The sequence below is a fragment of the Canis lupus genome, chromosome 9, assembly GCF_048164855.1.
Source record: "Canis lupus baileyi chromosome 9, mCanLup2.hap1, whole genome shotgun sequence".
Classification (NCBI taxonomy): domain Eukaryota; kingdom Metazoa; phylum Chordata; class Mammalia; order Carnivora; family Canidae; genus Canis; species Canis lupus.
The window spans coordinates 40,429,213-40,454,839 of record NC_132846.1 but is presented as its reverse complement, the minus strand read 5'-3'; the positions used below and the strand labels follow the sequence as shown (position 1 = coordinate 40,454,839).

Genomic DNA, 25,627 nt, shown 5'->3' with positions numbered 1-25,627 from the left:
ACTACTGGAAGCCCAAAGTGAAAAATTATTTTAAATATCTTAGAATCACCAATCATTTTAAGGCTTGGATTATTCTCTTATTCTGTAACTGATTCCTTCTAAGAAAGTCCACCTTATACCATTGAGCTCTAATAAGCTTTAGTGGGTTTCAAAAACAACTAAGAAACCTTTTTTCTCTGTAACATATTCCAATAAATTATGAAATGAAACAAATGTCTGCTAAATTAGCACTAACCCCCAGAATTAGAAAATGCCACATAAAATATAAACTCATGTGCTGCCAAAAGTCTAAGTTCTTTTGGGGGATGAAGACTCCTTAAACCTCGTGAGCCTCCAGCTGGCTGAGCCCTTTTGCTTGCCACCATAGAAACAACACTTCACAATCTCCGGCTGCTCTGCTGTGCCCAGAAATAGTACAGATACGATATATTATGATGGCTTCACTGGAGCAGCAGTGTTTGAATTATTTATCTAGTTCTTTACAGAACTGCTGCCCAGATACATTAATCTATCCATAAAATGCTTTTCAAACTGCTTGGTTGTACACAAGGATTTTGCATTTTAAAAACATCCCATAGCAACAAATTGATGACTCGAACAGCATTCCTAACAGTTAAATCATTGGGTTGGCTCCACACATACTAGGGAGGGCAGCCTAGGCACTTGGAAAGTTCCATGGCTTGCAAAAGGTCACCAAGGCTGAGAGGCATTGTTCTGCTCTGGCCTCCCAAGTTCCCAGATTCTTGCTCTTTAAAGCTCTGAGTCACCTCTGCCTAAAGCAGTTAAATTCTTCCTATGTAGGCTAAGAAATCTTGTTTTCTTCTGTGTTATGGAATAACATTTTGGTCATATCTATTAATTTTTTCATTCTTAGTTTTTTTCATTAGATGCTTACAAAAGCCCTAGCAAGAATTTCATAAGCATAAAAAGCACAGAACCAATATCTCTATCTGCACTGTCAGATATGGTAGCCATGAGCCACCTGTGGCTACTGAGCCCTAACTGTGGTTAGTCTAAATTGGTGTATATTGTAAGTATAATATTGATATCGGATTTCAAACACTTACTACAAAAAGTAAAGTATGTCATCACTAATCTTCTAATATTTGACTACATGTTGCAATGACATTTTTGAGTCATTACATTAAATATGTTATTAAAATTAATTTCAGGGGCAGCCTGGGTGGTTCAGCAGTTTAGCACCGCCTCCAGCCCAGGGCCTGATCCTGGAGACTCGAGATCGAGTCCCACATCGGGCTCCCTGCATGGAGCCTGCTTCTCCCTCTGCCTGTGTCTCTGCGTCTCTCTCTCTCTGTCTCTCATGAATAAATAAATAAAATCTTAAAAATTTAATTTCACTTTTATATTAAATTTTAAGTTACATATGTGGCTCTCATATTTCTACTGGGCAGTGCTGGTCTACATTATCTGGAATATTTTGTTGCTAGAATAATCATTTGAATTATTCAGTGAGTTTTAAAAACTGAAGAACTCCTCCCATGTAAAACGTTTTAGTATACTCCAAAAATTAAAAAATTTCCATCATCTCTTTACCTTAGTTTTAATATTGTCAATGATAAAATTTTAAAGTGCACTACAAAATCCTACTTACACCATATAGCTTTTGGGTTGTTTTTCCAGTGAGTTTTTTTCCAAGTAATGAGATAAATAGTACAATAATGCCATGAGGAAATTGTCAAGATTCTTATTCCTGTGGGGAGAGTTTAAAAAAAAAAAGAAGAAGAAAGAAAGGAATGCTAACATGTTTTTTTCAAATATTTATTTAAATTCTAATTAGTTAATATATAGTATATATTTCAAACATAAAACATAGTATAAATACATTTCCAACATTAAACATACAGTATAAACATATTTCAAACATAAAACTTCATATTTCAAACACGAGAATAAGTAGGAATACACATTATATCATGTCTATCACACAACTAATTTACCATTCAAAATTCTATCTACTGTACTATTGAAGATGTAAGAAATCTGATTTTTATGACCAAACTTCTTGGGATGTCACACACTAAATTATAGTTTTGCCTATCAATTAGTTTAAATTTTTGTTTTCATTAAACAAATAATATTTTACATTGTTTAAAATATGTAAGGTAAAAAGTCCTCTCACTCCTTTGCTACCATTCTACTTCCAAGTGGTAGCCACTGCTAAGAGTATAATGAATCTTTTCTAAACTTTCCAAAGTACAGACAATTACCCAGAAGGTCCTCCCTCACCAACACACAGACATGTACATGAATATATGGCTTAAAATTTTCTTTGGTAACAAGGAAGATAATGCTATACACAAGTCTTTGCAAATTGCTTTTTTTTTTTTAAGATTTTATTTATTTATTCATGAGAGACACACACACGGAGAGGCAGAGACACAGGCAGAGGGAGTAGCAGGCTCTATGTAGGGAGCCCAATGTGGGACTCGATTCCGGGACCCCAGGATCACGCCCTGAGCAGATGCTCAACCACTGAGCCAACCCAGCCTCCCTGCAACTTGGTTTTGTCACTTACCTGCTTAGCATGGTACTATGTATCGATATATGAAACTGTGTATCGATTTTTCTCATTCTTTTAAAAGCTGGGTATTCTATATCATAATTTATTTAACTAGTTCTCTATTGATGAGTATGTAGGTCTCTTAAAAATGTTATTGACATGGCTGCAGTAATTATCCTTATGGCCACATCTCTGAGTAACTTCCTAGGAGTGAGGTTGGTAGGGCATGGCGGAGAGCATATTAGAGTTTCATAGCTTTGCTCTAGGAAAAGGTTGCACTGATTCACAATTCCATCTCATTTGTTTTAAAACTAGAAGCTTTGGGACACCTGGATGGCTCAGTGGTTAAGCATGTGCCTTTGGCTCAGGGCGTGATCCTAAAGCCCCGGGATCAAGCTCGGTATCAGGCTCCTTGCATGGAGCCTACTTCTCCCTCTGCCTGTGTCTCTGCCACTCTCTTTCTGTGTCTCTCATGAATAAATAAATAAAACCTTTTAAAAATAAATAAATAAAACTAGAAGCCTTTGCTTTCTAACTATCCTCACAAGATTTTTGCTGCTTCCTATCTAGCAAATGCAAATTCTTAACTGGCATTCTTTCTTCAACCATCCCTTGACAACTGGATGAAGATAAGCATTGTAGGTTTTTCCCCCCCATAATGTTCATAACTACCTGTCCTGGGTTGGGTTCTCCCAGAGACGGACTCTGAGACAAAGATGTGAGAATAAGTAGTTTACTTGGGAAGTGTTCACAGGAAACATCAGTAGCAGGGTGGGGAAGTTAGACAGGGAAGAGAAGGAAGCCCACAAAGTGGGCGTTAACAAGTTCATTCATTATCCCTGTGGACAAACATAGTTCAGTCCTGAGGTGGGGGGGTACTCTGGGAGACAGTTCAGAAAGCTTCTCAGAGTTATCTCGACAGGTGAAAATTGGGATATTTTTGTACCAACTCTCTGTCTAGCACAATCCAGATGGAAGGCTGCTTCTGGGACACTGACTCACTGGTGCTTCCAGCTTGCCTTGTAGTCAGGCTGAGTGTGCTCCTGCTGTGGAATAAAGCTTCAGGTGTTTGCCACAAGCAGCCTTTGCTGAACACTGAGAGAATTTGGGAGGGCTGCCAATGGTTGCGTACCCAGTTCTCACTGAGTACTCACAAGTGTGGCAACATGAGGAGCACCTTCCACCCACCTGTGTATGGAGTCACAATGACTTCTAATTTTCTATCCGAGGAAATAAGCTTAGAAAGGGCAAGAAGTTGCCCTGGTAGAGTCATACACCTAGTACTTGCTGGGGCTCCAACATGGAGAAAACTGATCTTCAGTAAATGAATATACTTGATGGGTGAACAGAGAGCTAGCTAAGGACAAGGCATGAGCTTGGGGCAGCACATTGACAAGTCCTTGAAACAGGCAAAGGGGCATTCCTCTAAGGACTCAACTGCCTTGATGTTCATACTTTGCTAAGGGCAGAAGGCAATCTTAGCCCAACCCCCAGGAGCCTATAAGTCTGCTTTAACATAAAAATTCCTTTAAAAATGTCCCTTTATCGCTAAACCCCCAAGATAGGTGTTGGCAATCATCCTCCAAGCACATGACCCACCAATATACATCTTACGATATAGATCTGAAGGGTCTCATGACTCAGGTTTTATTAGATGGTAATAAGTGATCTTTTCCCAACAACAGCTAGCCCCCTCAAGGTCCTGGAACCTTGCTTCCAAAATTCCTTAGAGAGTATGCTATCCTCAAAGCCCTCCCAACTCCAAGGTATATAATCAGTCACCCCTCACAGGCCCAGGGCAGCAGTTCTTCCTGCCTATGGGTCCTGTCCCTGTATTTTAATAAAACCACCATTTTGCACCAAAGACATCTCAAGAATTACTTCTTGGTTGTCAGCTCCAGATCTCACCTATATTCCAAAATGTTTCAAGAATTCTTTCTTGATCGTCAGGTCCAAACCTCACTTATATTCCAAAACTTCATCAATACCCTCTAACTGTTTACAAAGATAATGTGGTCTTTCTGGGACTTTGACAATGTGCTCTCCATACTCCTTGCCCTAGGACTTCATTTTGGGCTCCTGTGACTTCTGGCTTCCTGTCTTTGATCCCAGTCTTTGAGACTGAGTCCTGAGGGGATGGTTTGCATAAAGCCTGCCCCATGTCCTATCTCCAAAAAACATATTTATCATCATTCATCAGTTGCAATTCAAATTAAGGATAAAACATCTAAAATGTCTCAGGAGCATTACATACCTCATAAATATTGTAAAAGAACAGATCCGCTGCATCTCAGTATCTTGTAGCAAAAACAAAGCAACAACTGAAAGGAGAGAAGATGGCCAATTGAAGAGAGGGACAAAGGGCTCCCTCAGAGGCTCACCCTAGATAGCATATGTGATAACGAAACAGTTACTCACATTTAGCATCATGTAGTGTCACATTGCCCTGCTGACCTCGTTTTCCTAAGGCTTTAGGTGACTTATCATCTCTTGAAGCAAATTTTTTATCTGTCAACCTGTTTTGGAATAGAATGGTCTCTGGTAGAGCTTTGAAAGGTTTCAGTTGCATTTAATTGATCCTGAGGTACATGAAGCTTTTACGATAAAGAGAGCCTGAGTGTCAAAACCCAAAAATGGGTTTTGTTTAATGTAGGAGAATTTTGGAATGCCTTGTATTAAACATTATATTTACCATGCTAGGGGTAGGAGAAATGTACACTGCCTGACATAAAATGTAAATACCAATTCCATCTAAAACAGAGCATTTAAAAATAAAATAAAATAAAATAAAATAAAATAAAATAAAATAAAATAAAATAAAATAAAATAAAATAAAACAGAGCATTTAAATAATCTACTAATCATCTACTTAGGTACTCTATGGTGTAGCTACCATTTTCAGATTTTAAAAAACATATAAAATGTTGAACATTTGCTATGAGCCAGATTATCACAGGGATACATTTGCAGGGACTACTGTTACTGCCTCCCATGATTGAGAAATAGTGCATGTTCTCTCCTTAATGGGTATCTGCACATCAACCTCAGATAATGGTATGATATTTTCTTAGAGTTTGTGAAAAGTTGGGATCCCTGGGTGGCGCAGCGGTTTGGCGCCTGCCTTTGGCCCGGGGCGCGATCCTGGAGACCCGGGATCGAATCCCGCGTCGGGCTCCCGGTGCATGGAGCCTGCTTCTCCCTCTGCCTGTGTCTCTGCCTCTCTCTCTCTCTCTCTCTGTGACTATCATAAATAAAAAAAAAAAAAAAAAAAAAGAGTTTGTGAAAAGTTGAGCCATTCTGCTGAGAGGAGCTGTCAGCAGCACTGCCATAGTTTGGAAAAGATACCTGTCTGCAGCTGGACCATCAGTTTCAGCAAAGTGTATTGCTTTGCCTTTCTTCCCTTTTTCCTTGAGTTCTACTGCAGGTGTAAAACTGGAATACAAATGAAAAAATTAGGAACTTGACCTTTCCCCAGGGGAAGGCTGATCCTAGCAGGACAGTGGCTCATGGGATCTTAAGACTTGAAGATGTTATGAGTGGAGTCTGGGAAGGCTCCAAGGCACCGTGGTACTCGATTCACATATTTTACATATGGAACAACCATTTAGAAAAAGATGAACATTTCAGACTTTATGCTCTGCCTCTATGTATCAGCAGTCTCCAGAACATCACCATACACAAAACATTTCCATCTGAAAATGTTTCGGTAACTTCACAAGAAACAGAAAGTTCATGATAAGCCTGGAAAAATGTTTTTATTTATTGAGCATCTCTGACGCACCAAGTGCTTTTAGGCATAGTCTTATTCAATCACAGTAACTCTAGGGGGAAGATATTACTAGTATGGCCATTTTTTTACATACAAGAAAACTGAAGCTTAGAAAGAGATTAAGTAACATGACCAAGATCACTAACCATGTGTCAGAGCCAAGACCGGGGTCCAGGATCTCTCACCACAGAGCCATGCATGTACCCACCAAGCAATCCTGTCTCCTGAGCTGTCATCTCAGTTGTCACTGCTGTGGACGCTTCTAAGTGCCTTGACTGTCTCTCAGAAGGTTTCAGGACCCTTTAATGAACTCAAGGTTAAGTTCTAAGGTCATACAAACATTTACTAAGTGGTAACAGTGCTGAGTAAGAAGGGACAACGACTGAGCAACACACACACATGCTGAGGCCATACTCTGTGTCATCCATTGCTCTGATGTGAAAATAAAACGGTCTCCATTATAGTCAATCCACAGCCTCTTGGGAATTTCAGCAAATGCTTAATAGAAAAACCAAGAAAAACATTTTGAAGACCAGCAGAATGTGGTTCCTGCCTTTCAGAGAGTACGTTTTCTAGGGGAATTGGGAGCGGGGGGGGGAGGTCTACCAAATACATTGGTTTGGAAACCCATTGTGGATTAGAATTTTCATTCTTCTGTCTGAACCAATGCCACAGTGATAACACAACCCAGAAGCCTAATCTCTGCCCACAGCTTCATGCCCCTCTGCTAAGCTTAAGTGCAGGTATGGTAATAGAAGCACATTCCCCCAGACTTTACTCATTCTCTAAAGATGGATGTCAATCATGTATACTCTCTTCATCTCCTTGTCAACACAACAGTTTTTTATATTTTAATAGGTGTGGGGGTTTTGTGTGTGTGTGTGTGTTTTGACACAATAGTTTTGAAACAACTTTCTTTGAAAATTTTCTGGAAAAAAAAATTTTCTGGGACTGATATTACTCACAAAGTAATCATTTTAGAGAAATACTTTCCCATGGGAATAATAAAGTTAATCAATTTGGTTCTTTCTTCCTCCAAGAGTTTTTGCCAACCTCCCAGCAGTTTTCAGGTTGTAAAACGGGTTAGCTCCTAAAAGCATGTATATCATGTCACCGCAAGGGAATGATCCTTTGCATTTTTCTACTTTTCTTTTTTCTAAAGACCATTGGCACCAACTTGGTCAGTGGATGATTTCTAAGCTTTTCATCCTTTTTGATGCTACTCTTATCACTAATATCCAAGGACTGGATATTTAGTGGGGAGGGTATGCTGAAGTACTAAGGGGATGGGTGAAAAAAAATGGAAGAATACCATTTTTTTTTTTTTAAGATTTTATTTACTTATTCATGAGAGGCAGAGAGGGAGATGCAGAGGGAGAAGCGGGCTCCCTCTGGGGAGCCCAATACAGGACTCCATCCTAGGACTCTGGGATCATGACCTGAGCCAAAAGCAGATGTTCAATCATTGAGCCATCCAGGCATCCCAGAATACCAAATGTTGATGGTGGCTACCACCAAAGAGGATCAGGTGAGGCAGAGAGGTGAAATGGTGTTGAAGACATCTAGCTTCCAATCTGTATACTTCCATTTTATTTGAGGTTTTTTTTTTTAATAACAAGACTATATTATTTCTTGCATTCCTACAAAAAAGTTGATAGAGGCCCATACAAACACTATATGGTAGATATGTTATATTGACAGACCATTTAAATAGCCTTTAATAAAATAATCAAATCTCCCAAACAAATCCAGACTTAAGAAAATTTATTTTATTTTTTAAAAACTTTTTAAAAGATTTTATTTATTTATTCATGAGGCAGAAGAGAGAGAGAGAGAGAGAGAGAGAGAGAGGCAGAGACATAGGCAGAGGGAGAAGCAGGCTCCATGCAGGGAGCCTGACATGAGACTCGATCCTGGGGCTCTGGGATCACGCTCTGAGCCAAAGGCAGATGCTCAACCACTGAGCCACCCAGGCGTCCCCCCAAAATTTATTTTTTAAAAAGATTTTATTTATTTATTCATTTGAGAGAGCACGAGCAGGGGGAATGGCAGAGAGAAAAGGAAAAGCTACTTTTTAAAAGCCTACCTAAAAAAAAAAAAAAAAAAAAAAAAGCCCGGGTGGCTTAGTTGGTTAAGCATCTAAGCATCTACCTCTGGCTCAGGTCATGATCTTGGGGACCTGGGATTGAGCCCCATGTGAGGCTCCCTGCACAGCCATTTTCCTTCTCCTTCTGCCATTCCCTCTGCTTATGCTCTCTCTCTCTCTCTCTCTCTCTCAAATAAGTAAAAACCTTTTTATATTTTAAGTAGCTCAATGCTGGGATCAAACAACCCTAAGACCAAGACCTGAACTGAGATTGAGTTAGATGCTTAACTGACTGAGCCACTCAGGTGCCCCCCAGACATTTTCTAATGGCTCTCTGAAGCCATTTCTTGCAAGGTGCCTGTGCAGATTCCTTCATATAACCACCCTAAATAAGAACACAAAGTTGTTTGCATGTTTCTCCTTGGATCATCACACTGTTTTGGCCACTTAAAAGCCATTGGCAGTTAACTTTCCTACCCCAGGCTAGGGAAATGACAGGTCACCAGTTCTCCCAGGATTTCTCTTCTCTGGAAGACAAGAGTAGATAGATATACCCAATCTCAGTTACTGTCAAATGAAATTACTGTCTCCTATCCTTTTCTCAGTCCTATCCCTATAATTCAAAGTGTCTTGCCCTAATTTAAGATGAGAGACACGAAGTGCTTGTCCTTAGCCAGTAGGCTGACATTTACTGCTGAGCCTCTAGACATTATTTTCTCTCAGACATACCTTCCCTACTTCACACTTGTCTGAGTGGTGGTTCACATGAGTCAAGTTATTCTTTACCTTGACTGGTGAGAAGTCTTTCTCCCTGTGAGTGCCCTGCTATAGCCCTATAGGCAGACTACACTCACAGTGCATTTGAAATCACTAGAAAGTGTCACTAGTAATAACTGGAAGCTGTCCTTTGAATCATAATTCTGACTAGCTCCCAAACCACAGTCTGAGCTAGTTCTGTGCCCTCCTGCAGTCTCTACCATCTTCCCCTCCATCTGGCAACCCATTTAGTATCTGGGCCTTTCACAGACCACATTTTGTTCATTCACAGTATTACAACATAATTATACCGTTTCCCTTTGCCCTGAAATAAATGACAAAAAGAATCATAGTTTCCACTAGAATCCATCACTAAAATGCAGAGGGCTGGATCACTCTTGGCTTCCACATAAGTTAGAGCTCCTTGGTGGTTATTAGAGTTCTCTCAAGCCGTGAGGAAAGACAAGAGTAGTTCAGGGTTTCTGGAGGGATAGTTTCCTCAGCTGTATGTCTGTAGGAGAGTCAATGACCTTGGCAAAGACTCAGGTGGGCTGCTGGTTCTCTCCCAGTTGTGAGGAGGGGCTTCTGAAACAAGAAAGGATAGGAGAGCTACCACTGTGTCAGAGGGAAATCCGCCTCACAGGCCAAACCAGGGTGGCCTGTGAAGAAAGGTATTCCCTCTTTAACAAATAAGAAATGGGCACGTGTGCTAATGAATTACACAACACCCTCATTTACTCCTCACAAAGCATTATTAATCCATTTTATGGATGAGGGAACTGATCATCAGCAAGGCTAAGTAACTTGACAAATGATAACCACCTAGTTAGAGGGAGAGCTAGGATTTGAATTCAGGTCTTCCTCTAAAACACTCATCAAGGTCTCTTCCTTAACAACCTATTAAGAGGGCAGTCTGGTGGCTTAGTGGTTTAGCGTTGCCTTCAGCCCAGGGTCTGATCCTGGGGTCTTGGGATCGAGTCCCACGTTGAGCTCCCTGCATGGAGCCTGCTTCTTCCTCTGCCAGTGTCTCTGCCTCTGTGTGTGTGTCTGTCATGAATAAATAAATAAATAAAATCTTTAAAAAACAAACAAACAATTTATTAAGAAATAATGATTATCCAGGATGCCTGAGTGGCTCAGCGGTTGAGTGTCTGCCTTTGGCTCAGGGAGTGATCTCGGTGTCTGGGATCAAGTCCCGCATCAGGCTCCATTTGGGGAAACTGCTTCTCCCTCTGCCTATGTCTCTGCCTCTCTCTGTGTGCCTCTCTTGAATAAATAAGTAAAATATTAAAAAAAAAAGAATGACTATCCTGTCCCTGTCCATTAGTGTGCATCCATTTCTTGTGTGGAGGTTATGGGTATCTTCTGATACAGTTATCCTTCCCAGGGTGTAATCTGCAAAAGTAAGGCAGGATCTGCCTGTGACATAGGGAGCTAGGTCTTCTCTGAAGGGTGGGATTTCCAAAGTCACTCATTCAGGAAAGATGCCAGGACCTACAAGGTTGGGAAGAGCAAAGGGATCATATTCTCTAACTGGAGAACACCTAGAAGTCTATGAACGGCTGTTTGCTAGTGGGTGTAAAAGGTGGCCTACTCCATGTGAAAGAAGACTAAAACACCAGAAGGGATTCCCAGGGTTGGAAACTGATGGGTTAAAAACTGAATGCCTCTGAGATCATACTGTTACTTTGCAAAACTATTACCTGGATTCATAATACTTCAAACTTTCTTCCCCACTGCTGGCTCTTCTTTCTTTAGTTTCCTTCTCAACCTCCTTTCCCTGGACATGTTCCCTAAATGAGAGCCTTTCCCTGGGTTCCATCTGGTTCCTCTTCTCACTTCCTCTGAGTAATTTCAACTACTCCACGAGCATTGATAACTGACAACTGTATAGTGAAGGTTCAGCTCTTTCCGCAGACATAAAATGATACACATGCCTACTAAACACCTTCGCTTGGGCATCCTACAGACACTTCAAACTCAGTATGTCCAACACTGAATTCATTCCCCTTTAACTTGTACTCCCTACTACTTCCATCTCAGCAAATGGGCACCACCATCCACCAGGTGGCCAAGGCAGAAAATGGTGTCATCCTTGATTTCTCTATCACCTGTGGCCCTCACACCCCACTAATCATTTAATCCTTAAATACATCTCGAATTCATCTACTTTCCTCTCTTCCCATTGGCACCTTCTTAATTTAAGCCATCATCATCTGCCAACAGAATTTCTGCAACTGCTTCTTAACTGATATCCTACCTCCAGCCTTGTTTTCCTCCAAATTAATTTCCACCCTGCAGCCAGACTCATTTTTCTAAGACACGCTTCCAATCCTAATTTACTTCTACTTAAAACCTTTCAGGAATGCCTGGGTGGCTCAGCGGTTGGGCATATGCCTTCAGCTCAAGGCGTGATCCCGGAATACCGAGTCACACATCGGGCTCCTATATGGAGGGCTGCTTCTCCCTCTGCTTGTGTCTCTGCTTCTCTGTCTCTCTCATGAATAAATAAAATCTTTCAAATAAATAAATAAAACCTTTCAGTGAAGGGGCATCAGGGTGGCTCAGTTGGTTAAGAGTCTGACTCTTGATTTCTGCTCAGATCATGATCTCAGAGTCCCAGGATCAAGCCCCGAGTCAGCCTCCAAGCTCAGCAGGGAGTCTGCTTGAGATTGTCTGCCTCTGCCCCTCCCCCTTGCTCATACAAACACTCTCTCAAATAGATAAATCTTTTAAAAAATTTTTTTAATTAAAAAAAAATTAAAAATCCTTTCATTGGCTCCCCCATGCCCTCTGATTCAAGTTCAGATTCCTCAGCATAGAGACACCTGGGTGGCTCAGCGGTTAAGCGTCTGCCTTGGGCTCAGTGCATGATCCTGGAGTCCTCAGATCAAGTCCCACATCAGACTTCCTGCATAGAGCCTCTGCCTGTGTCTCTGCCTCTCTCTGTGTCTCTCATGAATAAATAAAATCTTAAAAAAAAAAAAAAGATTCCTCAGTATAGCATGCAAGACCTTTCATGATCTTACCCTGGTTTGAAAATTCTACTCACACCTGCCTGGAACCCTTTATCCAGGCTCCTGAACTACCTGAAGTCTCAAATATGTCCCAGGCCCTCTCAGGACTGGGCCTTTGCAAATGCTGGGCCTTCTACCTAGAATGCACTCTCCTCCTCCCCAACCACACCTCCCTTTGCCCTGCCAATACCTACTCCTCTTCAGGTCTTGGCTTGGATATCACCTCTCCTGGGAAGCCTTCCCTGCCCATCCCCCACCCCATTCCCTGGGCTTCAGAAAATGGCTCCATTTGGGAACTGGGTCAGAGTGCTTGGCTGAATGTAGTTTTCCAGTCTGGGCCCAGCCCCGTGGTGGCAGTGGTAACAGTTACTAATGAATGGGCCCTAAGAACAGCCATCTCAGGGAAACAGGGTCATAGCACTGCTACTAACAGATCTTCCCTCCAACAGGAGCCTGAAGGTTCTGGTTTATTTTCAGTAAGAAGGGGCAGCATAGATACTACCTTGCCCATACCCCCTTGAACTCCCCGGTCCTCCTGTCTGTCACCTCCCTCCCACCATACTCAGTGGGAAGGTGCTCTTATCTTTTCCAAGCTCTTCTGTGCTCTTGACCCCACTCCCCACTCCTTTTCTTCTGTTTCATCTCTTTTTTTCCTCAAAACAAACAAGATTTTCCTACCTTAAAAACAAAACCGGGATCCCTGGGTGGCTCAGCGGTTTAGCGCCTGCCTTCGGCCCAGGGCGTGATCCTGGAGTCCCCGGATCAAGTCCCACATCAGACTTCCTGCATGGAGCCTGCTTCTCCCTCTGCCTGTGTCTCTGTCTCTCTCTGTCTCTCATGAATAAAAAAATTTAAAAAAACACACCAACAAAAATTACCTTCCTTTACGACTGGATCCCCAAAAGGCTACTAGGTCTTTTTTTTTTTTTCCATCACAGGTAAACTCACCGATAAGAGTACTCTATTTTTTTTATTTTTGAAGAGAGAGACTGCATAAGCAGGGGGAGCGAGAGAGGGAGAAGCAAGGTCCCCAATGAGCAGGGAGCCCTGTGTAGGTTTGATCCCAGGGCTCTGAGATCATAACCTGACCTCAAGGCAGACGCTTAGCCAACTGAGCCAGCCAGGCGCCCTTGTCTCCCTTGTTCTCATCTTGCCTCTCCATGCTACTGTGGCAGGGGCTTTCTAGAGCACAGATGCAATCCCATTATGTTTGCTTGGCAAAGATTTATAGAGTGTACTAAACAAAACCAGGTGCAAGTGCAGTGACTGAACAGGCCTTCCCTCTGCCTCTGGTGCTCCCACCCCTACCACTGCCTTGGCCCTGCACCATTACCAGCAACGGGGGTGACAAAAGTCTCTGAAATCATTTCTGGAAAAAAAAAAAGAGCTTGTTGCTGCTCATGAGTCTTCTCACATTTTATTTTGTGATGGCATATGCTTAATTCTAAAAAGAAATCAGTACCTGCATTTCCATCAACTCCAAACACTAGCTCTGGCCTAAACATACAAAGGTCTACTTTCCTCTTCCTTGGTACTGTCCTCAGCAGCTGGACTCCCAAGGTCATCCTGATACTCTGAGATTTATCATGCCATCACCCATCTATTCTTCATAGTATTATTTTCTGTCTCCTAACTGCTCCTATTTTGTGTACTCCACCGTCTGGAGTTAGTGTGTTGTTTTGGTTTGGTTTTTTGCTTTTTAAAATTGGTATGATTTAACATGTAGCAAAGTACATAAATCTTAAGTGGACAGCTTGATGAATTTTTTACTATGTACATACCCATGTAACCACCACCCAGATCAATATTTAGACCATTTCCAGCACCTCAGAAGGTTCTCTGACACCTTCCCCCATCCCCTGCCAGTTGCTAATGTCCCAAAGTAACCACTAGTCTGACCTCTATCATCACAGTTCTTTTTTTGGCCTGTTATTTTAAACTTAAATATAAACGGAATTATAGATTTAATTTTTGTATCTGGCCTTTCAAAATGATGCCATATAATCTACCTTTTAAATCATGCCATCACACATATATTCTCCAAAATTAGTGGAAATCAATTATCCTATTTTTTTTTAAAAAAATATTTTATTTATTTGATGGAGTGAGAGAGCACAAGTAAGCATTGTGGCAGGCAGAGGGAGAGGGAGAAGCAGACTCCTTACTGAGCAGAGACCCAATGTGGCTCGATCCCAGGACCCTGGGATCACGACCAGAGCCAAAGGCAGACATTTAACTGACTGAGACACCCAGGCACCCCAATCATGCCATTTTTAAAGAATAATTTGTTAATAAACCAAAAGAAACTGGTTTATAAATATTTTATGAGTAAGAAAGTCGGTGAGAAATTGATACCAATGAATTAGATTAATCTAATGGTAACCCACCCCAAATGTCACTTAATAAACTGAAAAAAGAAAATGTTGACACTTGAAATTTATACCCACATTTTGTTTTTTTTAATTTATATTTATTTTTAAAAAGGTTTTATTTATTTATTCATGAGAGACACAGGCAGAGAGAAGAGGCTCCATGCAGGGAGCCCGATGTGGGACTCCATCCCGGGACTCCAGGATCACGCCCTGGGCGGAAGGCAGGTGCTAAACCGCTGAGCCACCCAGGGATCCCTTCTGGTGTTTTTTGTTTTTTTTTTTTTTTTAAAGATTTTATTTATTCAGGAGAGACAGAGAGAGGGAGACGCAGAGACAGGCAGAGGGAGAAGCAGGCTCCATGCGGGGAGCCCGACGTGGGACTCGATCCCGGGACTCCAGGATCACGCCCTGAGCAGGAGGCAGATGCTTAACTGCTGAGCCACCCAAGGGATCCCCCTTCTGGTGTTTTAATATGTATTTAACTTGTACTTTGATTTGGTTTATTGAAATACTCAATAAATATTTGGGGAGGGTGTACTCTGTGAAGTTCTGTAGACAACTCCTAGGGACACAAAGATGAGTAAGACAGTTCCTGCCACGGAGGGGCCTACTGTCTAAAGGAGGGAAACAGTATGTATATATGGTGGGGAAAGGTTTTGGCATCAGACTAACCCTGGTTCAAAATGTCAGTTTTGCTACTTACTGGCTGTATGACTTTGGTTCAGTTGTTTAACCTTCTTGAGCCTTGTTTCTTCATCTATAAAATGAAAGTATTAATGCTCACTTTTCATGGCTGTTTAAGAATCTAAAAACAGGGTAGCCGGGGTGGCTCAGAGGTTTAGCGCCGCCTTCAGCCCGCAGCATGATCCTGGAGATCTGGGATCCAGTCCCACGTCGAGCCCCCTGCATAGAGCCTCTGCTTCTCCCTCTGGCTGTGTCTCTGCCTCTCTCTCTCTGTCTCTTATGAATAAATAAATAAAATCTTAAAAAAAAAAAGAATCTAAAAACATGCAAATGTCTGGCACATAATAGGTACACAGCAGATAGTGGCTAGTATTGTCTGTTGAGTTATGCACTTTTTCATAGAGTATTTTCTCAAAGGAGATTAAAATCAATTTTTCTAATTTAATAATTTCACTTTGGAGAATTGACTATTGTGCAGCAAGTATAATACGGTCTCATTAACGTAGAACTTTATTTTTGTAACTCAAAGAGGCAATTTTATAAAGTAGTTAAGAACATGGACTCTGAGACAAACAGATCTAGATTTCAATCATCTTTGTCACCTGTGAGCTGTGCCATTTGGCAAAGTCTTTTAGTTTTCTTTAAATTGCTTCACCCTTTGAGTTCAGTTTTATCTGTAAAACTGGATGAGCACGCAACTTTTTCAAAGGATTGACAAACTGATTAGCACAGTGTCTGGTACATAGGAAGCAGCTGATAGATGTTATTAAAAGTGATGTCTGGAAGTCTGCTGACCAAAATGATTTTCTCTAGATCGTGGAATTTCAGCAGATATTTATTTTGCTTGTTATACTCTTGTGTGTGTGTGTGTGTTTTTTACCCTAAGCACATGAAATTTTTATAAAAGCTATAATAAAGTTTTAATAAAATATACCTTCTGAATTCAAGAGTTCTGGTTTCATCTTTCCAGTACCACATCCCCAATTGTAATCCAAATTGAATTGCTGTAAATGAAATGATTGCAGCAATATTAAAAATTCAATTTACAATACACATGTCACAATGAACTTTTAACAATTCCCACTTGTTGCTCTTTACTCAATAAAGATGTAGAATCTTCAAGTGTTGTGGAGGTTTTTTGTTTTAATCGTAGCCAGGATTTTATCCCTTTTGTATTCAAGTGCAGTTTCAGTAGAAAAGAGGGAAAAGAGGGAGGGAGGAAGGAAGAAAAGGAAGGGAAGGAAGGAAACTTCACTTAGCCGGCACCACTATATCAAGACTCCTCAGAACAATTTACTCATGAATTGGGACTCAGACCACAATAAACTGAGGCTCAGGGCAGCCTCCGCGGAGAAAAGGAGTGAAGACATTCAAAACCAGGGAGCCCGCCCGGCCACCGCCTCCCTTCCAGGGGAAGTAGGCGAGGAACAAGCTTACCTTGTCAACGACGGTAACAACCCACCAGCCCTTCCTTTCCGGGGTCGCGCCTGGGGCAGGACAGCTGCCTGCGCAGGAGGGCTATTTATTTTGCAACCAATCAATTAGAGGTGCTGAGGTGGAATTTCCAGAACTTCCAAATATCTGGGTAGGGAACCGGAATTCAATTCTGACCTTGGCCGAGTACACCTCCCTCGCCTGGGTTTTCCTCTTCTCCCCGAGTGCCGCTCGCCCGGGGCTGCGGGCGGGGCTGCGGGCGGGGCTGCGGGCGGGGGGGCGCCCCGGGAGCGGCGGGCCGGGAGGCGGCGGCGGGGCGGGTCAGCCCGGGCCTCGGGGTCGGGGTCAGCCAAGGCTGCACGCACCTCCGGCAGGGAAGCGGTCTGCCCGTCCCACCGCTTCCGACGGGAATACAACTCCGGCACCTGAGGCATGGTCGCTACCGACCGGCCTAATCCGGTGCCCAAGCAACCGCCTGGCGGTGCTGGGCAACCGCGGCCCGAGGGCGCCCGTGGGGCGGGGCGTCTTCCGGGGCGGGCGGCGCGGGCGGCCAGAGGGCAGCGGGGCGGCCCACCCGGTGCGGGAGACGCCTCCGCCCGGCTCCCTTGCCCCGGGCTCGGGGCTCTGCTTTCCGACTACCTGTGCTCTGGTGGCTTCTGGGCTTAGGTATAGTAAAGCTGCCCAGGGGTTCTTTTGGAGTCAATTCTTTTAGGTCCTTCCAACCGTGAAGTAAACCACTGAACTGTTTCTTGTTCTTAATTGAAATAACAAGACTCAGTTTCATAGGGAAGATCCCTTAGTCCTAAATTTTAATGGCACTGAATTTCAAATCCAAGTTGAGATTAGGTCGATGGGGGTGGGAGGCGGCCGGTGGAGGTGTAGGGGAGGATGTGTAAGTGAAGTTTTCATAACTTGGTTCTGCTGCATAACCAGGTGTGTTACCCAGGGCAAGACAACTCTGATCGTCTTGAAGATACCGAAATCAGGGGTTACGAGATTTTTAAAGGAGTAATGTGTCTAAAACACCATCCTTAAGTACTCAAAATTAGCGTTGCTCAAAGCAGACACTTGCTTTGCGTCAATCAGTATTAATTATATTTTTACATTCATGCTTTTCACTTTTCAAATCCTGTCTGTGTCTTCTAATTCCTTCTTGCAACTGACTGGCTGATATTTTTCCTTCCAACACTGATGTCAGCAATGCTAGATAACACATGATTGAAAATGCCTAAATATTCTGCCTTTGTTTTATCTCCACAGCTTAATTAGGTTAAGAGATGCTCCCTAAATAGTAACTATATTCCCACTGCTGTTCAGATATATGGAAACCCACCTGTACACACTGGCAGTGGCTTTGAGCCTGTGGCCTCAGGACTGGCTTACTACATTTGAGATGACTGATTTAGAATAGGAGTTAAGAATATCCCAGTCACCAAGAATTTTTCACCTAACAAGGTACATAACTTGGGGTGGAGAGAAGACAGGGAGAAATTATGAGCTGACACGCCACAAAGGCCTAGAAAGACCAAGAACTCTGGATAGAATCCATTCATCTTACCACCATTGTCAGGAAGACCACACTTCAACTTCCTCAGTTTATCCCAGTGAGTGAAGAAATGTTAATAGAAAACCAAAGATCTTTTATACTGCACCATAGTTTAACTTCAGGCTGTCTAATGAACAAAACTACGGTAAAAGAGTTGAGAACCAAAAACAATGATCTAATGTAAAAGTTACAAGCTATTTCACCTGTGCTAGAGGGACAATATTTATAGGTAAACTTCGAAACCTCTCTAGGGGCAATCTTACGCTTCTGTATTATCGGACCCTAACAAAAAGGGAGTAAAATATTCATTATTTATTTTAAAAGTGACCTATTCATTAAAGATTTTTTACTAGATTTTTTTAATATCAGAATCTCATAACCAAAAATATAAATATAATTTTCTCTTTAAAAAAAATTCATGATGTTATAAAGTAGGGATGGGGCAGCCCGGGTGGCTCAGAGGTTTGGCGTCTGCCTCCACAGACCAGGGTGTGATCCTGGAGACCCAGGATTGAGTCCCACGTCAGACTCCCTGCGTGGAGCCTGCTTCTCCCTCTGCCTGTGTCTCTGCCTCTCTCTCTCTTAAAAAAAAGTAGGGATAAAGCTACTAATTATTAACAATTTTTCTAAAAGATTTTATTTATTCATGAGAGACACACAGAGAGGCAGAGACACAGGCTGCCCTATTAACAGTTTCAAGTGTCCTATGAGACATGATTTTTTTTTTTCTAATTAAGAGAAACTTCTCAGGGTCATATAACTACGAGCATATAATATAAAACTAGGTTGCTGGTCTCAGAGTTTAGGTCCAAAACATTAACTGAATATAATGTATGCTTATACTATGAAAAAGTCATAACAGATTTTCAAAGTATTATAATTCTACCTTTTAGAATTTGTAAGAAAATGGCAATGCCAGTATTTGAATTATCAACTTCATTTCTGTTTGCTTATTTCCTCAACCTTCAATTCACAAACAACCCAATCTATACTGAAAAAGTAAAGAGCCAATGGGCTTCTTGATATGTTCTAAGGGAAAGACATTTTAACATTATCATCCTATTAAATTTCAGGAATGCATATACCCTAAAGTATTCTAAGAGCTACCTCTAAGAACCTATAATTTCTCTTTAAGGAATGTATTAATTTTTCTATATCTAATTGTAATGCTTACAGATAACCCTTCAAGGCAGTTTTCTCATTCCTATTTAGACATACACAGAAGCAACTGAATATTCCTGTTGTTTCTCAACCTAAACATATATATTGTCTTAGCAGTTGACTTGTGATGTATGGATTTGAGATTCTTGAAAACTTCAATTCCAGTGTTCAAAAGCAAGGGGAACATGCCTCACAGCACAACTTTTATAAACTACATTCAATTTGTAGGATAAAGAAATTCTCATGAAGTCTCCTTGACAGGTGATACACTATCCTATTATGCATGCTAAATTTAAAGATGTGAACTGCATTAATAGCTCCTCATGAACAAATGTTATTGAATTATCACTATATACATCAAACTAATACCATAAAAATTTTAGAGTAAGCTTGTTTTGAAATTTCATGCATCTCAAATACTATGAAACAATCTGTTAGGTCTTATTTTGACAGGTGTTTAGATTTATTGTCTCAAAACAGGGACAACTATATTGACATTCAAGGTAAGAATTGCCCATTCTGAGAATTGTTCTTTTTTAATCCCTTAGCATTCTATATATGTTACATTAGCTTTAGTCCAGACCACTAGTCCCTAATATAGCACTACTTTCACGTTCAAGTGATGCTGATTATTCCTTAGGCTGTAATTTAGTCTCATCCTAGTATCAAGTACTTTTTCCATTGTCATTTGACTATGTCTGATCTAACATCTGCTAAGGAGTTCCCAGGAGTTATCCGATTACCAGTTTCAACTGATCCTTGGAAACATTGAGTGGCTACTTTGGTGGCTTTACCTTCGTAATATTCAGATCTAGATAAATTTGAGAAGACAAAATTAAATTAAAAACACTCAAGAGGGTGAGGAATCTTACAAATTACTTTTCAGAATAATATTAAATGGAGTATCTACATAGATTGATATTGTTACAGCAAGTTACTTACCAGAGGCCAGGCCATACGATGGTCATTTTTCTGATACTTTTGAAACTAATCTCTTCTAAACAAAGGTCTAAAATGAATCATACTAATACCAAATTGCACTTACAGAAAAATTCCATTGCATTTTGAAGTCAGAGCAAGGGATAAATGCTTTCAACAAATAAAAGACTAGTAAAAGTTTACTTAGAATGAGCATTATCTTAGTAAAAATTCATGTTAAACATCACTCTAAAGCTAGTATTCACCTGATTCTGTTAATACTAAGGTAGTTTGCCAAGTATTTATGTAATGCTATGTGTAGTTAAACCCCCTTAATGCCTCTTTGCTGAAAACTTTCCACCAGTGTGGCACCAGCATGGAAAAACCTGAGTTATCTTCAGCTTTTCAGAGTGTAAAGAGAAATGACCTTAAATTTTTTTTAAGTTTATTTTGAAATAATTTCAAAATTGCCTTTTTATCTTACTCCCACCCACCCAAATGACTCTCCTTAAAAAATAAAAATAAAATAAAAAACAGCTCATGACCAGAGTTATTACAAAGCTCAATATTTTTAGGCTAATTTGTTCTTTAGTTTTTATATTATTAAAAAATTAGTCTTCCTGGTATGGTACAGAAGGGTCCACTACTAAAAATATAGCTCCTATAGTGCACTGTTATCTTATGAACAACATGAAGCAAATCTACATCACTTAAAAGAGATTCCAAAGTCTGTATGTGGTGAAAACATTACATTATGCATTTCCCAATCAGCTTTTCTGAATTTCTCCCAAGTTTCCTTTAAAGAGAATAAATCAGAACAAAACAGAAGTGTCATTCCACTATAAATATGAACCCCCTTCTCCTAAGGATGCAGACTTTAAAGCTTAAGCTCAGGACAGTGGATCCCAGAGTTGCAACATTCTTATCTTAACAATCTTAAATCAGATTTATAGGAAAATGAACAAGTGGTATATTACAAAATACAGGACCATCTTTCAGTTTTGTCTTTTAGAAAAGAAAATCTGGGATGCCTGGGTGGCATAGTCGGTTAAGCAGCTGATCCTTGGTTTTCGGCTCAGGTCTGATATCTCAGGGTGATGAGAGGGAGCCCCACACCACACATTGGGCTCTGTGCTCAACACAGTCTTCTTGGGTTTCTCTCTCCCTCTACCCCTCCCCCCAAAATAAATAAATCTTTTTTAATCAATCTTTAAAACAAATATTTAAAAAATGAAAATTAAAAAAAAATCTATTCTAGTGATTTAAGGCAAGTATTGCAAAAGCATTATGATTCTCAAATAAGAAAAAAATTATCTCCCTCTATCCCCCAAGTAATTGCAACTGTTGAAAACCTGTCCTTATGGAATTTGGATAAGCTCAGAAATTAAGTCATGAAAAATAAAGTTAAAACAAGTTTGACTAAATTGGACTCTTAATATTAAGTAGCTTTAAAGTTTGCCCTGCTAGCTTTTGTTTCAGGCACCCGCATGCCACAAAAAAAGCAATTTGTTTCATACGATGTCAGGCTATTATCAGAAGACAATTCTTACCCCACCTTTGTTAGTTTACAGAAAAGAATCAATCTATACTTAACCCCAGAATATAGCTTGTATTTTACTGGAATATTCAGGTGTATTTTCACTTGAAAACTTAAACCAAGCCTTAGGTACACTGGCAGATGTCTGGTTTCTTTATTAAAAGGAGGGGGAAAGTTGACCCAGATCTTGTCCCTTTAAAGATTTATTTGTTTGTTTATTTATTTATTTATTTATTTATTTATTTATTTATTTATTTATTTATTATTTTATTCATGAGAGAGGCAGAGACACAGGCAGAGGGAGAAGCAGGCTCCATGCAGAGAGCCTGATGTGGGACTCAATCCAGATACTCCAGGATCACGCCCTGGGCCAAGGGCAGGCACTAAACTGCTGAACCACCTTCATCTTGTCCCTTTAAAAGTTGTCAGTAATTCAAAGCAGGAATCCCATCTGAGAATTAGACAAGACTGAGTTACATTTCATCTTAGTAAAGACCAAGAGGGGTAAAACAGTGAGAAGGAAAAACTGAAAACTCGAAGACTAATTTTGAGATAAATTTCAGCTTTACTTTAAATTTGTATTTATGCATTTGTTTGCAAAAAGTATACCTGTCCTTAACATCACTGCAATGTTCATTTTAAAGAGGTACATAAAAATAAACAATTCAAGCTTCTCTATATTTTATTGTAACCAAGCTTCCACAGAACTTTCGTGCAAACTTCAGGTTTTCCATCTCAAACAAACCTCCATGCACAAACTAAGCTACGCAAAAATGCTCAAGTCAGCAAACACCCAAAATGCATTAAAGAGAAACCTCAAATAATGGTTTTAAACTCAAACTTTAGAACTAACCTTTTATAATTAAACTAAGTTGTTGCACCCTTCCTTTCATATGCATACACCTAGCTAAAGACTTCCAACAACAGATCTCATACTTGGCACCAAGGCATTTCAAAAAAAGAAAAAAAAAAAAAACACACACACACACACACAAAAGAAAAGAGAGAAAGGAAAAGAGGTTTACGCTGACTCGAGTGCAAGCTTAGTCCACTTCCTCGATGGTCGGTCCCCCGGAGGCTCCAGAACCGCCGCCGCCGCCGCCAGGGCCGCCTTGGTAAAGTTTGCTGATGATGGGGTTGCACACTCTTTCAAGCTCTTTCTGCTTGTGTTCATACTCGTCTTTCTCTGCCATCTGGTTTCGGTCGAGCCAGTTGATCACCTCCTGACACTTGTCGAGGATCTTGTTTTTGTCCTGCTCGCTAATCTTGCCCCTGAGTTTCTCGTCTTCCACCGTCTGCTTGATGTTGTAGGTATAGGACTCCACCGCGTTTTTGGCGGCGACCCGGTCGCGATTGGCTTCATCTTCCGACTTGTACCGCTCGGCCTCCTGCACCATCCGGTCAATGTCGTCCTTGCTTAGACGACCCTTGTCGTTGGTAATGGTAATTTTGTTTTCTTTACCGGTGCTCTTGTCGGCGGCGGTGACGTTGAGGATGCCGTTGGCGTCGATGTCGAAGGTGACCTCGATCTGGGGGACCCCGCGGGGAGCCGGGGGAATCCCGGTCAGGTCGAACTTGCCCAGCAGGTTATTGTCCTTGGTCATGGCCCGCTCGCCCTCGTACACCTGCACCAGCACGCTGCTCTGGTTGTCTGAGTAGGTGGTGAAGGTCTGCGTTTGCTTGGTCGGGATCGTGGTGTTCCTCTTGATGAGTGGGGTCATGACGCCGCCAGCCGTCTCAATGCCCAACGACAAGGGGGTCACGTCGAGCAGCAGCAGGTCCTGCACGTTCTCCGACTTGTCCCCGATGAGGATGGCCGCCTGCACCGCGGCTCCGTAGGCCACCGCCTCGTCGGGGTTGATGCTCTTGTTCAGCTCCTTGCCGTTGAAGAAATCCTGTAACAGCTTCTGGATCTTGGGGATGCGGGTGGAGCCGCCCACCAGCACGATCTCCTGGATCTGGCCCTTGTCCAGCTTGGCGTCACGCAGCGCCTTCTCCACCGGCTCCAGGGTTCCGCGGAAGAGGTCCGCGTTGAGCTCTTCGAAGCGGGCGCGGGTGATGGACGTGTAGAAGTCCACGCCCTCGTACAGCGAGTCGATCTCGATGCTCGCCTGCGTGGACGAGCTCAAGGTGCGCTTGGCGCGCTCGCAGGCGGTGCGCAGTCGCCGCACTGCGCGCTTGTTGGGCCCAATGTCCTTCTTGTGCTTGCGCTTGAACTCCTCCGCCAGGTGGCTCACCATGCGGTTGTCGAAGTCCTCGCCGCCCAGGTGGGTGTCGCCGGCTGTGGACTTCACCTCGAAGATGCCGTCCTCGATGGTCAGGATGGACACGTCGAAGGTGCCGCCGCCCAGGTCAAAGATGAGCACGTTCTTCTCGCCGCCGGCGCACCCCTTCTTGTCCAGGCCGTAGGCAATGGCCGCGGCGGTCGGCTCGTTGATGATGCGCAGCACGTTGAGGCCGGTGATGGTGCCCGCATCCTTGGTGGCCTGGCGCTGCGAGTCATTGAAGTAAGCCGGGACCGTGATGACCGCGCTCTGCACCTTGCCCCCCAGATAGGCTTCGGCGATCTCCTTCATCTTCGTGAGGACCATGGAGGAGATCTCCTCCGGGAAGAAGGTCTTCATCTCTCCCTTGTACTCCACCTGCACCTTGGGTTTCCCTCCCTCGCTCACCACCCGGAACGGCCAGTGTTTCATGTCCGATTGCACCGTGGCGTCCTCGAACTTCCGCCCGATCAGCCTCTTGGCGTCGAAGATGGTGTTGGTGGGGTTCATGGCCACCTGGTTCTTGGCGGCGTCGCCGATGAGGCGCTCCGTGTCGGTGAAGGCCACGTAGCTGGGGGTGGTGCGGTTGCCCTGGTCGTTGGCGATGATCTCTACTTTGCCGTGTTGGAAGACCCCGACGCACGAGTACGTGGTGCCCAGGTCGATGCCGATAGCCGGGCCGCGGGCAGACATCCTGAGAGCTGGGCAGGCGACGTTAGGCGACAACCCTGGGGCCGGAAAACCTGCGGCGTCAACTAACGGTCGCCTCACGCCAGACACCGCGAGCGCAGACACCGAGTCCCGCTCGGCCCGCTCGGCTCCCGGCTCTTATAAGCCGCCGCGCTGCCGCCTTCTGGAAACTCCCGGAGCCAATCCGCTCCCAGGACCGCCCGCCGCAGGCTTGCCTGGGTCGGACTGACCCGCCCGCAGCCCAACAGACTTCTAGTGGGGTGAGGGGCGGGACCCCGGCCGGTGCACCGAGGCGCGGGGCGGCCGTTATGCTAATGAGGGCCCCCGCGCGTCTCCCGGGGAGCCTCCGACCGCCCAGCCCCGCGCGCCGCGGGGCAGCTTCCGGGCGTTAGGCTCGCGCCCCCTCCGCCAGGTGTAAGCGCTTTTGCTCGCTCTTTGCCTTTCCTGAGGCGGGATTCGTCTACGTCTCCTCGATTGGCAGAGCGCGCAACCAATGAGCAGCGCGGACCTCCCAAGTGGGCGGGGAAGGGGCGGCTGGGCGTGGTACGGGGAGGAGATGCGGAAGGGGAGCCACCTGAGCGGCTGGCGGAGCTGTTAAACCCTGAAAGGCGGTGCAAAGCCGAGTGTCCCAGCTAATGTAGCACGCGGGGGCGGGGCAGTCCTTGCAGAGTTGGCTGCTCCGAGGAAATAGGGCTGGAGCCAGCTTTTTTTTTTTTTTTTTTTTTCTTCTTCCTCCCGCGCCCTTCCAACGGCAGCGACCGGGACTCGGCGTGGTCTGCGCGTGAGGGCCGCTCCCTCCCGGCGGGGGCTTTGAAGTTCCTGGGCCAGGAGGTCGGCCTCCTGGGAGTTTACTTGGCGTGCTTCGCGGCGTC

The 25,627-nt window shown here is 43.1% G+C and overlaps 2 protein-coding genes across 2 annotated transcripts in view; both read right to left on the bottom strand.

The window, feature by feature from the left end:
- Positions 1 to 20,314, bottom strand: part of PPP1R36 (protein phosphatase 1 regulatory subunit 36) — a 72,546-nt gene extending 52,232 nt beyond the window's left edge. Inside the window, exons 1-7 of the mRNA XM_072837747.1 lie at positions 20,289 to 20,314; positions 17,005 to 17,300; positions 16,140 to 16,209; positions 5,867 to 5,953; positions 4,940 to 5,037; positions 4,776 to 4,842; positions 1,613 to 1,711 (exon numbers count right to left, since the gene is read on the bottom strand). Of these exons, the coding sequence (XP_072693848.1) occupies positions 1,613 to 1,711; positions 4,776 to 4,842; positions 4,940 to 5,037; positions 5,867 to 5,953; positions 16,140 to 16,209; positions 17,005 to 17,300; positions 20,289 to 20,314 (743 nt within the window). The remainder of the gene's footprint in view (positions 1 to 1,612; positions 1,712 to 4,775; positions 4,843 to 4,939; positions 5,038 to 5,866; positions 5,954 to 16,139; positions 16,210 to 17,004; positions 17,301 to 20,288) is intronic.
- Positions 20,315 to 22,346: 2,032 nt separating this feature from the next.
- Positions 22,347 to 25,212, bottom strand: HSPA2 (heat shock protein family A (Hsp70) member 2). The gene has a single exon (XM_072838898.1). The coding sequence runs from the start codon at positions 24,756 to 24,758 to the stop codon at positions 22,845 to 22,847; it is 1,914 nt and encodes a 637-aa protein (XP_072694999.1). The 5' UTR covers positions 24,759 to 25,212; the 3' UTR covers positions 22,347 to 22,844.
- Between the last annotated feature and the right edge of the window lie 415 nt (positions 25,213 to 25,627).